This window comes from Notechis scutatus, chromosome Z (assembly GCF_049901735.1).
Source record: "Notechis scutatus isolate UNSWTSFEM ecotype Mainland chromosome Z, rNotScu1.2, whole genome shotgun sequence".
Lineage (NCBI taxonomy): Eukaryota > Metazoa > Chordata > Lepidosauria > Squamata > Elapidae > Notechis > Notechis scutatus.
The window spans coordinates 107,529,098-107,546,415 of record NC_142025.1 but is presented as its reverse complement, the minus strand read 5'-3'; the positions used below and the strand labels follow the sequence as shown (position 1 = coordinate 107,546,415).

General features: G+C 35.9%; 2 protein-coding genes across 2 annotated transcripts; both read left to right on the top strand.

Moving 5' to 3' along the window:
• The first annotated feature begins 3,427 nt into the window (after positions 1-3,427).
• LOC113425617 (olfactory receptor 14J1-like) lies at positions 3,428-5,404 on the top strand. The gene is made up of 2 exons (XM_026687843.2): positions 3,428-4,341; positions 5,359-5,404. Exons 1-2 carry the CDS (start codon positions 3,428-3,430, stop codon positions 5,402-5,404), a joined length of 960 nt encoding a protein of 319 aa, XP_026543628.2.
• A 4,287-nt stretch (positions 5,405-9,691) lies between these two features.
• LOC113425616 (olfactory receptor 14A16-like) lies at positions 9,692-11,168 on the top strand. Its single transcript, XM_026687842.2, has 2 exons — positions 9,692-10,599; positions 11,123-11,168. The coding sequence occupies exons 1-2, from the start codon at positions 9,692-9,694 to the stop codon at positions 11,166-11,168; spliced, it is 954 nt and encodes a 317-aa protein (XP_026543627.2).
• The last annotated feature ends 6,150 nt before the right edge of the window (positions 11,169-17,318 follow it).

The following is a 17,318-nucleotide window of genomic DNA, read 5'->3' as shown; positions in this document are numbered from 1 at the left end:
CTTGGAAAACAATCCACAAGCTTCAACTGGTCCATCAGTGGTGACCATGCCTTGTGAGCTGCACTGGTTACTAGTTTAGTTCCAGATACATGACGGTGGTCATTAAAGCCTTACATGATGTAGGACCTTATATGTGGACTGATATTAGATTCAACTGAGTTGTGCTGTTTGCTTTGAAGTGTGTACAACAGTGCAGTGTCCTATGGTTAATTTAAGAATTTTGTTTTTTAGATGTCAACACTGGCACCAGTGGGGCCTAGTAGGAACACTGTAGAAACAAAATGGAGTCTCTGAAGCAATGCAGGATCATAAAAATGCAGTGTGCTCTTGCTTGTGAATGGAATAACATTTCTTATGTGGATTTGGAACAGAAAACCAAAGCAATATGAAATATATGAAAGCTGCTTCTACTGTTCAACATTACTTCCCAATGATTTCCTGCCTTTCTAAACCTTGTTAAGCTTGATATTGCTTTATCATTGTCATTGAACAAAGAAGGCATACCTGAAAAATGAGGAAAATCTAAAATAAAGACAGTGCACATATACAAAGAGATGGCCTCTGATTTGAGTTTGTGATCTTGGCTTTTTGTATGCACACAATGATGATGTTTGTCCATCATATTCGAAGAGGATCATGACATCTAATGGATGGTGGGCTGTCCACAGTGTGTCTGCAGGTGACTAGTAACACTTATACAGGCACAAAATGTTCTGCCACATGTGTGGACACCATTGTTGCAGCATTTGCAGCCCTGGCTTTGTGGAGTGCTTGCTTCTTTTGTGCTGTACTTTTGTCTTCAAATGTTTGGCAGCCTTGGTGGATCAACATGTGCTATGTCAATCAATCTTGTGCCAGGATTTCCCAGGAGGTGGTGTCAATGTCCAGGGACTTGATGGAGGCTTTCAACGTGTCTTTGTATCACTTCCTTTCTTCCCCTTGTGATCACTTTCCTTGAGATAGCTCACCATAGAGGGGTTGTTTAGGGATGCAATGGTCTGGCATCCTTGCAACATAGCCTGCTCAGCATGTCTGGGCTTTCATCAGCAGGGTATGGACTGATGACAGGCCTGTTCTGGAGAGGATTTTTGTGTCTGGCACTTGTCCTGCCACTGGCTCCTCAGAAGTCTGCAGAGGCAAGTTGTGCTCCACACAGACACACGCACACACACTACACAACATGCAAACACGTATCTTGAATGAGACATATACATTTGAGAATGAATTCTTAATAACAAATTAAACGCTCATGATTCTACAAACAAAAGCAGACTGATATTTCATTTGAATCATGACTGAAGTCTGGTAAAACTTTTCTGTGGCCTAAACCCAGAAACATTAAATTGAATGTGTGATCTAAATTTATGGTACAACAGTTCAATGAAGTGTTTTTTTAAAGAGGTAAACACTTCATTAAACATCTGTACCATAAATTCAGATTACACATTCAATTTAGATTAACAATTGTCAAGACTCTTCTACTACTTAAAGAAACATTGAAAATATAATCACTTCTAATATACAAATAAAAGAATTTTTTTCAACTGAGAAATTTTCTGCTGTAGTGTTCACTAATATTTAATAGGAATTAAATACTATCATAAAAGTCAGCAAGAAAATGATATGATTGTCATGACTAATTATATCTTTATAGTATAGATTGTACTATATTTAAATCTGACCATAAATGGGGAAAAATATACTAGGAATGAGGCAAAGGGACTGTTGAATATTTAATCCAATAAATTTATCAGTAACAAAAACTAAGTATAGAGCAAGTTTTTTTAAAAAAAAAATTAGGAACTATTTCTAATTAGTTGTGACGGACTCTTGAGTATTGATGTCATGTCAAAACAAACATGATGATGTTGCAGAAGCAGCAAATCCTTTAAATATTGATTAGAAGAAGCAATACTTATAATCTGGAAATTTTCAAAGGAAGCAAAAAAAAAGTTTCAATGAACAGAAAGCCATGGCTCAGTTATGAAAATCAATATTATTCTAGAATTGCAAATAAATCTAAGTGAATTTTGTAAGAAAGGTAAGTAAAATCATTTATAATTTATTATTTTTCTTGTCATCATTCTTCATCCTATTCCCTAAACCTGAGACTTTGATAACTCAGTTTTTTATTTGTTATATCCTGGAGCTTGCAAAATGTTTTTTTAAACATGTCATTACATCACAATATAATGCTCAAGGCAAAATACAAGAATATTGTTGCTTTTCCATCAGATCATATGATTTAATTTCATATCAGATTTATGACCAGAGATGTGAAAATGAAACATTTTCCTAGCAATGACAGCTGTATATTTTCTCAATGTATCTTTATAGCTTCATTCTGCATTTTATGACAATCTTAATATCCATTTTATTCATTAATTGTGTTTTTCGTTCTATTTGTTAAATTTGTTTTTAAAAACACATTAATCACTTGTCATCTTGTTCAGAAATCTCCCATATGTAAATACTATAACCATGTATATTTAGAGTGGAAACTTACATTGTCTGAGAAACTGTTCCTTCACCAAAAAGTTAAAACTGAATTAAAAATCAAAAGTTGTCCTCATCTGACTTTTTAGCTCGTTCGTTAACATAAACTAAATGATTCAATGTAAGAGCACTGTATTATCAGAGAAATCCTTAAATAATAATAATAATAATAATCCTTCGTGCAATTGGGATGGCACGCATTTCTGTGGTATAATGAAAGCAGGGCACATAGATATTTTAGGAGACATTATGTCAGGGATGCTTTATTAACAGTATGGGGGAATGTAAGGGAATATCATTATATGAAAATACCAGTCTGGTTATCAACAATAGAAGCATTTGCATACCCAAATGTTTTTAAAATGGAGAATATTATTAGATATGAGGAAATCTTAAATAAACAGGGTGAACTCAAAACAAAGCAAGAACTAAAGGAACAAGGGATAAATATAGATTGGTATGCATATCTGTAAATACATTCAAGGTATGAAAAGGATACTAAGACTTCTGGGTTTTATAAGGAAATGACTGAATTAAATAAATCATAACAGGCACTGAAGAGAAGATGATTAAAAATTATATGGTTATTTATTAGGAATGAAATTAGAAGGAATATAATTTAGTAAGGATGGAATATATTTATGAAAGATGATAACTATAATGTTATTGATAGTATAATAATTAGATAACATGATATAGAATGTCAATTAGAATGGTTATGAATGTAATTAAATAAGAAATGTTTGATAATATCATTATGCACACAAGATATATGTACCCAACTGACACGTTATAGAGCTGGAAGATGATTTTATTTGTTGTTTTTGTTTTTGTTTTTGTTTTAATAAAAAAAATTAAGAGCACTGTATTATCAGAGAAAACCTTTTTTTAAATTAATCCTTTTTTCTCTTCTTCCCACAGAGAAAACAGAATGTCAAATCTTACCTCCGCTTCTGGGTTCCTGCTTCTGAAATTTTCTCAAGTTCGAGAGTTACAGATCTTATATTTCTTCCTGTTTCTAGCAGTATACCTGATCACCCTGCTGGGGAATCTTTTCACCATCATTTCAATTGTTGTTGACCATCACCTGCACACACCAATGTACTTCTTCTTAATGAACTTGGCAATTATTGATATTGGTTCCATATCATCCATTGTACCCAAATCCATGTTCAACTCTCTCGGGAACAACAGTTTCATTTCTTATTTTGAATGTGTCGTTCAGGTTTTCTTTTTCTTTTTCTTTGATGCATCTGAGTTCTCTCTCTTAACGGTAATGGCACATGACCGTCATGTTGCTATTTATAATCCATTACAATATGAAACAATAATGAATAGCAGAACCTGTATTAAAATGGTAGCCATGGTGTGGTTATCTGGTTTTCTTTATGCCATATTGCACACAAGCAGTACATTTTCAATAACTTTCTGTTCAAATGAAGTTGACCAATTTTTCTGTGAAATCCCCAAACTACTGAAACTTTCTTGCTCTGACCTATACTTAGTGGAAGGTGTTCTTCTTGTAGTGAGCTGTAACCTAGCATTCGGTTGCTTTATCTTCATCATTATAAGTTATGTATGGATCTTCAGAGCTATACTTCAGATCCGTTCTGTACAGGGACGGCAAAAAGCTCTCTCTACTTGTCTCCCACACTTAATTGTAGTCTCAGTGTTCATTTGTATTGGTTTCTTTGTCTATGCACGACCTCCCAGCAACAGTTCATCTTATTTAGACTTAGTTTTTTCCATAATATATGTGATCTTTCCTCCTATGATGAATCCATTCATTTACAGCATTAGAAATAAAGAGTTTCAGAATGCCTTGTGCAAGTTTTTAAATCTTGGGCAACTTTTCCACACTTTTCCAGGTTTGTTCTAAATCATTTTAAAAACTGTGGAAAAGTTGCCCAAGATTGTAAATTTTCTTTTCCAAACAGCCTTGTCCCTAGATTATATACTTCAAAGTTTATTTTGAAAGATACCTATTGCTTGTTTGTAGACAGAACCAGTATAGTTTGACAACAATAAACTAAATATCAATTCTATATAATCTAAAAAAAGAAAGAAGGAAAGAGAGAAAGAAAGAAATGAGAGGGGAGGAGAAAAGAAAAGCAGAAAAGTTGTTTTGTCAGACAAGTTATTTTCTATTTTATTTTTATTTGTCTATTCCTGTGATGGTGAACCTATGGCATATGTGCCACAGGTGGCACGTACAGCCATTTGTGCCAGCCCGCGAGCCACAGGTAAACTTTCCTTACTGTGCATGCATGCTCCTCTCAGCTGATTTTCAGTTGGTTTGAGGCCTTTTTCGGCCTCCCAGGCTTGAGGAAAGCCTCTGCAGCTTGAAAAATAGGTTCCATTTCATCACTTCCTGTATAGCAGAAGTGATAAAACAGGCCTATTTTTCAGGCTGCAGAGGCTTTCCTCAAGCCTGGGAGGCCAAAATAGGCCTCAAATAGGCAAAAAATCAGCTGTGAGGCACAGTGTAGGGGTGGGGGGGCACTCATTATCTTCTGAGTGCTGGCACGCGAGCGAGCGAGTGCAAGTGCTCACACAATTTTTGGCTCAGGAGCCCAAAAATGTTAGCCACCACTGTTCTATTCTAGTCTATTCTCCATGTTCACATTTACATACTTAGAAAAGTTGCAAGTTCAAAATGTAAACAATGCAGTGCAATACAATGCAATGCAATGCAATGCAATGCAATACAACACTGCTTAGCTAGTTATTTTAAAGGATGTGACAGTATATTTAGGATAGGGAGAAAGGGAAGAGAGAACAGATTTTAAAATAGTGTATGATTTTTGACAAATCACAATGGTAGATTGAGTCAAGTTGATCATTCATTTGTTTTTCCTTAAGAATCAAAAATAATTTGGAAAATCCTTTGACAAAGAGAGTAATCTAGGACAATAATGCTATCCCACTTGGGTTTATTTTGTTTGTTTCTGTGTTTTAACTTTGGACAGAAAACAAAGCAGGGATCTCAGAAAATATTCAAAAATTGTTTATCTATTTCTTTGATATTTGTTACTCGTTCTTCCTGCCACTGTATTAAAAATGAACAATTAATGTTTATCCTAAAGAATGTGTACCAGCTTTTTCTCATTCATCTCCACTGTGAAACTCAATCAATGTGTTAGTTTTTTCAAAAAGAAATTCTCTAGTATTAAAAGAAGAACAAAAATTGTCTTCTTAGCTTAAATAAATAAATATTATTATGTTTAAATGGCTGACTTAACTAAAGTAACATTTCACCAGATCATACATTCAAGATTCCATTCATTATGTTTTTAAAGTAACTTATCTATTGAAATACACATATACAATTGAAAAGAAATAATTTATTCTAAAACATGTTTGATTGTTAAATATATATTTTATTCACCTTTAAGCTGAGCAGCAAAAGGTTTGTTTTAAAATGCCAGACCATTGGGAAAATAATACAACTCCAGTCATAAGAAATTTAGGCAGGCAGAATTGGGAGTAAAGCCTCTGAAATTCTATCTATACTTCAATATCCAGAGGAAGAGATGAAATCCATAATGAATAAAACACTGTTTACCCTGCATCTTAAGCAATAGAAGTATTGACTGCACTGCACCATAGGAGTCACTTCTGTCATTCTACATTCTGTCTAAATACTTATGACAGATGATTCAATCAGCAAATAATGCTTCAAGTCAGTGAAATAAGAAGGGAAGCTTTATATGATTTATTCTGCTTTATATCCCTTAAAATTAGAGCCTATTCCCAAGTGTCCTGCTAGATTCAGGTGTGCAGGGAAATGTTTCAATTTCAAGGCATGTGAGCTAGACTAAGGTTCTGAACAGCCATTGTATCTAGAATGCAAACATCTTTCATTTTTTCTTACACAGCAACATATCTTTAGTAAATAAAGTGGTGACATCTTTCTCAACAACTATGAGTTTTAAGCACTTCTATAGCTAAACTCTGTCATTGTAATGATAATGACAACGCAATAAGCAGAGCAGAGCAGAAAAGTAGATATTTTCAAAGTATTTTAAATGTCTTTCTAACAAAACACTTTTCCTCATTACATAAATTAACACAAATAATTAAAACCTAACATACAATCCAAAGTATTGCCATAGAACCCAAATTATATTGCCCTTGACTTAAAATATATATAAAAACTTTATTTTCCATAACTGAGGAAAATTGACAGACATCTAATGGTAGTGCTTTTCTATGAGTATTGTTTAAAGATGACCCATCATTGAAGAATTGATGCAATTATGGATTTCTAGAATATACATACATACATATTTACAAAAAGGCAATGTATCATTGTAGATTTCATGGTTAAAGAACTGAGCAAATAAGAAACACCTGGAGTGAAATAGAAAGCCATACTTTTAAATATGTTGAAATTGATTGATTTATTAATGCCACTTTAATAACAATAGTGAGAAGGAGGAGGAGGAGAAGCAGCTAAACAATTAAAAAGTACAGTAGTAATATGTTAATGACAATGGACTGCAGAAGTCTTTCATACTGAAGAAGAAATTGTTGATATAATGAGGAATGAATGTAAGTTTGCAATAAAATGTTTGGATTATATCCTGGATGCATAATGGTGTCAGGTTTTTCTTTTGCCTGTAGTTTTCCTATATTGAAAGAAGAACTAGTCTTGTAATTTTGAGAATTTATTGTATTTCTCTCCCCCCCCCCCTTATAGAGAATACTATGTCAGCACAATGGAAACTGTTGAAATTATCATAGTTCCCAAAATATGGAAATAATTTTATGATAGGAAAAAGATTTCCACAATCCAATTGACTGAACAAAAAATATATTTTATTGGATGAATTCATTTGGGGAAAAATGATAACACATCATGATCTAATGATAGTAACTGATCAATTATACTCGGGGGGGGGGAGGTCTCATTAAATATATATTCTCCTATGTTTATTAACTGATTGCCTTCAATAAGAAAGTAGAACCAATTCTGTGTGATCTGTAATGACAGAGAAGCCAATACTTTTGATAGCAGGATAACTAGGGAACTGAGTAAATCTAAAAAGTTCTCTCTCTGTGTGTGCATGTGTATGTGCATACCCATTCAGAAGATGACTGCTTCCAGTTTTGCTTGGAATAATTTATGCACACAGTATCATTTATGCCCAGTTTCAGTTGAGGAATTTTGATGCTTCAATAATGAGATCAATATGAAATTATATTGAGAAAAAACAGGTTGGAGTACAATTATATTTATTACTAATTATGAGTAAATCTATCTATCTATCTATCTATCTATCTATCTATCTATCTATCTATCTATCTATCTATCTATCTATCTATCTATCTATCTATCTATCTATCTATCTATCTATCTATCTATCCTATATTTTCCACAGTATACTTTTCTGTATTTTTCCTCTACTTCACTTTTCCCTGTCCACCTGAAGGGGCAAATGAGGAAGTAAAGAAGATTTTTACTATTGCTAAAGTATATTCTATATTATGACAACCAATGAAAAACTGCTTGCATGGGTCTAATTCTGCATATTATGTTGCAAACAAATAATGTTGTGAATTTATCATATCTTGTATTTATAAGTGCTCTGTGGATTAAATAATTTTTCTGAATACATTATTACTGCAAAAAGTGTTATATCAAGTAGCAGTTTCATCCTTCGTATTTCTAGAATGATCAGAAATTTGAATGAAAAACCTGGTAAGGCTTTTCAAAAACTGCTGTATATACTTTATGTCTGTCATCTCTCTCTCTCTCTCTCCCCCCTGAATACTTTTCTTTACCCAATTTTATGTACAATAATAATTGAGAGTATGACAAGCTCCTTACTTTGGAATTTTCCCCCTCCTTCCCTAAAATATCTGAGAATTTGACCTTATACCAACAGACCTAAACAGATGAAACTCTGCTTTGTTTTCCAAAAGAGCCTCTCCCATGTAATGATGCTTTCTTCTAGTCAGCTCTTTTATCAGTTTCATTGACTTGACTTATTGGTTTCAGAAGAGACTTTCTCATATAAAAACTTCTCCTTATTTATGACATTTAAAAAGTTCTAAGAACTTAGCTTTCACAACCAGAACTATTTATTTATTTATTTATTTTTATTTATTTGATTTGTCAATCGCTTACAGCTATGCAGCAGATAAATAATTGTCTTACTGCCCCCCAATCTCACCCCTCCACACACTACCGCTAATTTTTCTCTAAGAAAAACAATGCTATGTGATCAAAAGAGTAAACCAATTTGTAACCTTAATTGCTCTTCCATTCTGCAATTAATTACTTCCCTTCCTACAATAGTAACGTTTCAACTTTATAGCAAGCATGTCCATTTTAAAAATTTAACTATGTACACAGCTATGTCTCATGTTTCTTTCCATTAATCAAGGGTCAATCTGATGATTTCCTATGGCTGGTAGAATATTAATTTTCTTAAGCTTCAGGTTCTCTTTTACCTCTCTATGGGATCAATTGGTCTTCAATCTGGAATTGATTTCTTCAACACTTTCTTCAAAAGTACTTAGTTTGCTAGCTTTTTTTCTTCTTCTTTTTCTCTCCAACTATTACATCCACATCAGTTTCTATCCTACTCTCTAAGAGAGATTATGGAACCTTTCTGACAAACCTATCATTCTCATAGCTCTTTTTCACTCTCAGGTTTTCAGCTATAAGTTAAACAAAATGACATGAAGTAGAATAAAATAGAATGGCGTTCTTAAAAATGTTTTTATTACAGTAGTTAGACAATGTATTATACCATTTTAAGAGATTAGCCATTGGGAGTTTGGTCCCTTTTCATTTTGAATCAGGAAAAACTATTTAACTATGCAAAACTAGTGCTGAGAGGATTGGGTAGTAAGTTCAGTCATTCTGTTGGATACCTCATCTATATTTCTGTTTTATGTTGTGATGGGAGGACTGGATGATAAGATAACACCAATTATAGAAACATTTAAATTGTTTATTGTAGTGAAAATTTTGCCTTCTAAAATTTTATCACTTAAAAATATGACTACTGACCTATAAAAATGATGAAATTATATGAAATTATGATCCCTATCCTCTATTCTTCAGTTTTCAAAGATCAGTATGAGCTGAATCAATGACAATTATCTCTATATATTAATTATTTGCAAATAATTAGTTTTTTTTTCCCCACAGATAATTATACACATTAAATTTCTACACAGCATGCCAAATCTTACCAGACCTACTGAATTCCTGCTCCTGGAGTTTTCTCAAGTCTATAAATTACAGATTTTGCACTTTTTCCTATTTCTAACAATATACATAGTGTCCCTCACAGGCAATCTTTTCATTGTCATTGTAGTCCTCATGAACCATCGTTTGCATTCTCCAATGTATTTATTCTTAATGAATTTGGCTCTGGCGGATATTGGTTCCATTTCAGTCATTGTACCCAAATCTATGACTAATTCACTCATGAATAACAGGTTTATTTCTTATTCTGAATGCACTGCTCAAGTTTTTTTCTTTCTGTTTTTTGAAGCCTCTGAATACTTCCTTTTAACAGTAATGGCTCATGATCGCCATGTTGCAATTTGTAATCCTCTACAATATGAGACAATCATGAACAAAGCAGCCTGCATTCAGATGATAGTTATTGTGTGGCTTGTTAGTCTGTTTTATGCAGTGTTGCACACAAGTGGCACATTTTCAATAAAATTTTGTTCTAATAAGGTTGATCAATTTTTCTGTGAAATTCCAAAATTGCTTAAAATCTCTTGCTCTGATTCATATCTATTTGAAGTTGGAGTAATTGTCTTTTGTGGTATCATAATATTTGGATGTTTTATTTTTGTTGTTACAACATATGTGTGGATTTTCACCACAGTGCTCAAAATCCCTTCTGTACATGGGCGGGAAAAGGCCATACGCACTTGCCTCCCTCACCTCAGTGTTTTCTCTTTGATGTTGTTCACTGGACTCTTTGTTTATATAAGACCACCCAGTAATACTTCATCTGATCTGGAGTTAATCTTTGTGGTGATATATGCAATTCTTCCTCCTGTCCTGAATCCATTTATTTATAGCATGAGAAATAAAGAGTTTCAAAATGCCTTGTGGAATTTATACAAACCTTGGTAATTTAAAATACAATTTGCTGGTTTGTTCTTAATTGTTTTGGAAAGTAATTTACTTACTTTATCAAAATATTCTGCCAAACCTTGTGTGCATGTTTATCTCCCTGTGTATTAATAATAAAATGCATTATACCAATTTTTCAGTGTCTAGCTCCTATAAAATTAGTCATATTCTAATAAATATTCTCTCTATGTTGTTTGCCTGTATGTTCATTGAATCTGAACAAGTTTAATGTCAGCTGTGTATTTCTACAAAAAAAAATGTAAAGACACAAGATTTTGCAAAAGAATTTCCATTTGAAATGAAAATTTGGGGGATATGTCACACACAATATCAATGATAAAATCAGCTCTTGCTAGAAGAAAACCTTCCTTCCTTCCTTCCTTCCTTCCTCTCCCAAAGTCCCTTGGTACTTTACATTTTAAAAAATGTAAAATACCAAGAATAATACAATAAAATAACACATGATGTGCATCTAGAAAGGGAAAAATAACAACAAAAACAGCAAAAAAAATCCTACAGGAGCTCATCAAATACCCTATCAATAGGACTGGGGAAATAACCAAGTTTTCAATGTTTTTTGGAAGGAGGTGGAACTATATAAATTCTTAAATTAACCATAATCCCCTTCTATTCTAAACATCTTAAACTAAAGATCACTATAGCTAGCTCTGGATTACAATATAAAAAAAATATTAATTGGAAGATTTAAGGATTGATCCAGAGCATTGTTATTGGCTGCAGAGGCCTTTCCAGAAGGCCTCTGATGGAAAAATGGAGGCTGGGGAGCACCCCATGTATATATCTGGAGCTCGTTTCTCAGCTGCAGAGGCCTTTCCTTGAAGGCCTCTGAGAATAAAATGGAGGGTCTGGCTGTGCATGCAAGCGGTGACAAGCAGATTCAGAAGTGGGCCAGCAGTGAGCTCCTGGTGGGCAGGACCATCGGTTCCACCCCCACAAGGTGAGTCAATGGAAGTGAACCCCCCCCCCAAAAAAAATAAGACCTGGTGCTTTTTTTGATGTCACAAAAATTATAAGACCAGATCTTATTTTCGAGGAAACACATGAAACACTGAAATTAAAAATACTGCTGGGTGGAATTTATTGGGAAATAAATTCATTGTTCTTCTTTTCATCATTATTGCTCCCATGCTCTTAATCTGAGCTCTTATCCATCCATCTTTTGCCTTTTTTCCTCCAAATACTTATTCTACCTCCAAATCTGTCAAATTCCCAACTCAACCCATTATAATGTTGCATTACAGAGTAATGCAAATTGTCATAAGAACAATGCAGAATGATATTTCTGTTGTACAATTATTATCATTCCCTCAAATCACATGATGATTTCACATACTAGGTTCAGGCCCCTAGATGGGATTGGCTGACCAGTATAAGAAATGATGCTAATATTTGATACATTACATACATTACATAATCAATTACATAATTATATAGTTTATGTTTTTGTTTGCATTCTTTGTAGATTCAGATATTTCTCCTCTTACTATTGTGGCATATGATCAGTATGTTGCCATTTACAATCCTTTATGATATGAACTGATAATGAATAGGAAGGTTTGTACCAAAATAGTTAAATAGTGTCTGGATTGTCAGCTTTCTCACTGCTGTACTAAACATGATAGGAACTTTCATTACTCCTTTTTGCCTTAATATTATCAATCAGTTTTAAATTATCATCATTAAATCATTAAATCATCATTAAATTATCATTAAATTATAATCAACTGTGAAATCCCACCTTTACTTAAACTTGCCTGCTCAGATTTATATGTAATTGATACTGGAATTGTAGTACTTATTTTTACAATAACATTTGGTTGTTTTGCTTTTATCATTCTTTCTTTAAGAATCCTTTAAAAATTCTTTATCATTGTTATTTCTGTACAGATCTTTTCTATTATTATAATTATTTTGACTGCTGGACTCAAGTTGTTTAGCTTCCAAGCAAGTTTTATTTCTTGTGAGTAAGATGAAAAATACAATATACATTAGAAATTTGATTTTATTTGTTTTGTGGGATTTGAAGAATGTTTCTCCAAAAATGCTCATATCATAATTTATTTAACAGATAGTTATTCAATGATATCTTATAATACTTAACTTGACAAATATAGAGAAAATGATACATAATGCCTATCACTTGAATACTGCATTTCCCAACTCACATATTATGTATTGGTAAAGTTAGTCCATATGTATTGCTTTTTTCTATAACAGATTGCCATTTATATAAGTTAAATTAAAGGGATAGAATTGAATCTAATCTAATTTTGTTTATCAACTAAAGAAACTTGTTCTAAATGAATTTTAGTTATTTATTTGGTTCAAATGATCATATTTTACAAATCATTATAAGATAATAGAATGTTCTTTATTAATTAAAAGAGTTGGAACAAAAATGCTTGTTTATTTAAATAAATAATATATAAACTTATACTCTGTGTAAAGTATATTTGATTCTGAAGTAGAAACCATGTATATAGAGAGAACATAGGAAGACAGGATGAAAAGTCACTACTATCCGATAAGAGAGATTTAAACCAAGGCCAATAAAATATCTGAGACAAGATCCTCACTACTTTACCTAAAGATAAAATAAGTGAGGGGAAACAAATTGAAATTTACAAGACTCTGTTACTTTTGCTGTTACAATAAAAGTTTCAGTATTTATAATTACAGGACAGGGACTAGAGTCATTAATTGTTAAAAGGAACCTAATAAATGGATTTCCAGAAGAAGAAATAATAAAGAATATTTGTAGCTCAGGATTGAAATAAAAGTCCTTCATATTCTCTGAGCTTGGTTGTTTCCTTGTAATCATTCAACTATCCAAACTAGGCAACACGGTGCTCTTTGAATCTCTGTGAATAAGGAAAAGATTTGAGATTACCCACAAGCTGTCCCTCACGAACAGCTTGCAAGGTAGTGGCTCCAGAAGATTTAGAGCCCTGGGAGGCAAGGAAATATCCATGTTGCTCAAGCCACACAGTCTGTATCTTTTAAAGGACATTAGGTTTGCATACTTCAATTTCAAAAATTGCTTATTAACTGCTTTCAGCTATTAGACCAGGGGTGGGATTCTACCGGTTCTGTCAGGTTCTATAGAACCCCTTGTTAACTTTCTAAGTAGTCCGGAGACCCAGTAGTTAGAAGCAATCTCCTTTTGTTTTCTTCCACCTTTATTACATTCTTGCCAGTATGTCTAGACTTCCTGTCTCCAGAGCTTCTAAGGCTTGACTTTCTTAAAGGGGAAGGGATTTTTAAAGATTTTTACACTGCTGTTGGGAAGAAATACTTCCCTGGACAATCAGCACTGAAGAAATAATTGAATAATAAAGCAAAGCTTTTAGTGACAGGGAACCAAGATGAGTGACATTCAGCAAGGCTTCTTGGCTAGCTAAAACATTCAAACGTAAGTTTACATACCCTTTCTGCATTTTGGTCTAAAACTGGTTTTTGGTGAAGGTTAATTCTGTGCTTGATGACATTTACTCCTGTGTTTATTGATGGGATAATTTTCCCTATTCAGCTTCAACAAGCAACAGCTACTGTTGTGATTTAATTATTTGTATTGTGTTTGAATTTTTTCCTGCCTCGTGGTTTCTTTTCTATCTTTGGAGGGGGTCTTCCTTCACTGCTTTAATACTATCTGGCACTGTCCTTTTGGGGTATACTTCCAAGAGGCAGGATGCAAGATTGGTACTGATTTTTTTACTGCCTTTCTGGGGTGGTATGTGAGCTTTCCTTAAATCTGGATGATTTCCTTAGGATATCTTGTGAGGTGAATGAGGCCAGCTGGTATCTTTAAGTGATGCAAATGGATCTAAGGATTGCTTTTCCAGGGTATGCTTTTTCTGGAGAGCTTAAATGACCTCTTTAGCTGCCAGCAGAAAGGGAGTGGGGGAAAACAGTGCATTCCTCAAGTGCCTAGATAATCGCCCTGGCAGCCCAAAGTTGTTGGAGCGCAAAAATATTACTGGAAAGCATGACTGATGACTCTTGGCTATGGATGTGTCTCACAAGATGGCAGCGCACATGGTTGCAGTGGCTCAATGCTCCCGACAACTGTTCTTCTTTTTGTGTTTTTACTTCTTTTTTTTCCTGAATTTTACTCCATCCTGCAACGGACTAACGTACTGTCGAGAAGACCTGATAAGTATAGGACAGCAACTCAAAACTGAAGTCACCTATGCATATACAGAATCCCACAATATCCCATTGGAGCTAGCAAGATCTCCAGTAGCTCCATGGATTGTTGTCGGATTAAGTAAGCGTAGAAGATGGCATAGGGAAAGAAAATAGAAGCAGGGATGCAGAGCGGGCCTGCTAACTCAATTGAGGAAGAGACCGCAGAAACCCCCATTACCATCTATGTTCCTCACAAATGCCAGATCCCTTTTAAACAAAGTGGATGAACTACAGCTGCAGATCTCCCACAACCACACAATTTGTGAGTCCTGTCTGCTAATCGTCACAGAATCCTGGCTGCACCTGAAAATCCCTGATGCTACAGTGGAGCTAGCAGACCAGACCTTGCACCATCAAGATTGCAATATAGCCTCTGGTAAGAGAAGAGGAGGGGGCCTAATTATTTATATATGTAAAGACTGGTGCACAAACAGCAAAATAACAAACAGCCATTGCTCACCAGATTTAGAGGCCATGACTGTTCAGTGTAGACCATTTTATCTGTCACAGGAGCTAACAGTAGTTACCATCTGTTATGAACTAACAAAAAAAAAACCATTTAATAAAACTTATTAACATTATGTTAAGCAGGCTTGAAATCCTGCACTTTGGATTGGCCCTTGGATAGCGAACTGGGATTGGTCCTCACGGAGCAACCTGATTGGCTATTAGTTTAACATCTCTCATTGGGCAAAAGTTAAGCATTTGGACACAGGTCATTGGTTAACAGGTCAGTAGCTAGCTCTATAAAAGGGCTACTGCTGCCCTAGGGTTTTGCTCTCTGTTTCTGATCATTAATAAAGATTTGAAGTTCACTAAGTCACTGACTCGTCTCAATTACTTGCACCCATGCCCAGAATTTAACACTGGCGACGAGGATGGGATGCAAGAGACGATAGAGCTGACTGAACACTAAAGAGCGCCAAACAGAGCACGTGGCTGAGCACGCACCAACGACGGCAACATGGCCAGCAGTGCTATACCACCCGCTCCATTTGACCCGGCAAACGAAGACTGGGACTCATATATGGGTCGGTTCCAGATGTTTCTGGAGACCAATAACTTAAAGGACGTGACAACCGGCAAGAAACGAGCAATATTCCTGACCCATTGCGGGCCAGCTGTATTTAAAATGGTGAAATCACTTGCAAAACCAGCTGAGGTGAAATCAATGGACTGGATCCTAAAGGTGCCACTCCTAAAGGCCCATTATGCACCCGCAGTGCCTACACTTGTACAAAGACACGAATTTTACCAGAGGGACCAACGGAAAGGCGAAAGTCTCGCAGACTACATCGCTGACCTCCAGAACTTGGGAGGCTTCTGTGGGTTCTCCAACCTCGAAGAAGCCTTGCGAGACCGCATAATTCTGGGATTAGATGACCAGACGGTACAGAGCAAGATCATGGCCAAGGGGGACATCGATCTTGCTGATGCCATCGCAGATGCTACTGCAGCAGAAGCAACCAGGAAGTCGGCCGCTCGAATGCGCCGCACCAACGCACTGCTCCATCAACTCGCGAATGACACCTCACCTCGCCCCGAGAGGCACTCAACAACGGCGCATCATGAAGACCTGGAATCCCCATCAGAAAGTGATGAGGAAGAGGTCAACCGACTCTGGTCCGAATGAGACCAACAAAACCAACGATTCCCGCGACAATGCGCGGGTTGTGGGGCAAACCACCCACGATCCGATTGCAAATTCCTCGACACACTCTGCCGTTCCTGTGGAAAAAGAGGCCACATTGCAAAGGTCTGCAGAATCAAGCGAGGGTCCAGCCCCAAGCGCAGGGAGAATAACTGCAGCCAGTCTTCGGGATTCGCACCCGCAAATCGGAACCACCCGAACCACCAATGGAACAACCACTCCTATAGAAATAAAGCACCTGCCTCTTCAACGAGACGAGAAGAGGCACACCAAACCATTACCATCGGCCACGCTACATCCTTAGACACAAGGAAGATCCGAGTGAAGGTCGCCATCGAGAACCAACCTTGCGTGATGGAAGTCGACTCGGGGTCATCCCTCTCAATGGTTTCCTGGAAAACCTTCAAGCAACTAATCCCGGCCATCCGTCGACAGGACCTCAGCCCCCAAAGGATCATACTCAAGGATTACCGGTCGTCACTTCCAGCCAAGTCCAAGTCTCCTTCAAGAACCGTATCGCATCACTACCGCTGACTGTTGTCGATCGTGATCGGCCTAGCTTATTAGGCCTACAATGGTTCGCCCCGCTCGGGATCGTGGTAGCCGGCGTCCACCGAGCTGAGAGCAACGACTGGGAGGAGTCGCTCGTCCAAGAATTCCAGGACGTTTTTTCAGACGGACTAGGCAAGTACAAGGGGACCCCAATATCGTTTAACCTCAACCCTGAAGTAGCTCCTATCCGCCTTAAGCCTCGTCGGGTGCCTTTTGCACTAAAACCAAAGATCGACGAGCAACTCGATAAATTAATAGCCCAGGGCGTTTTAGTACCAACCGACCACGCCCGTTGGG

Coding starts and splice junctions, on each gene's coding strand:
- LOC113425616 (XM_026687842.2), top strand. CDS start 9,692: ATGCCAAATCTTACCAGACCTACTGAATTCCTGCTCCTGGAGTTTTCT. Junction 10,600..11,122: donor GCCTTGTGGAATTTATACAA/ACCTTGGTAATT, acceptor GCAAAAAAAATC/CTACAGGAGCTCATCAAATA.
- LOC113425617 (XM_026687843.2), top strand. CDS start 3,428: ATGTCAAATCTTACCTCCGCTTCTGGGTTCCTGCTTCTGAAATTTTCT. Junction 4,342..5,358: donor TGCAAGTTTTTAAATCTTGG/GCAACTTTTCCA, acceptor TTTTTCCTTAAG/AATCAAAAATAATTTGGAAA.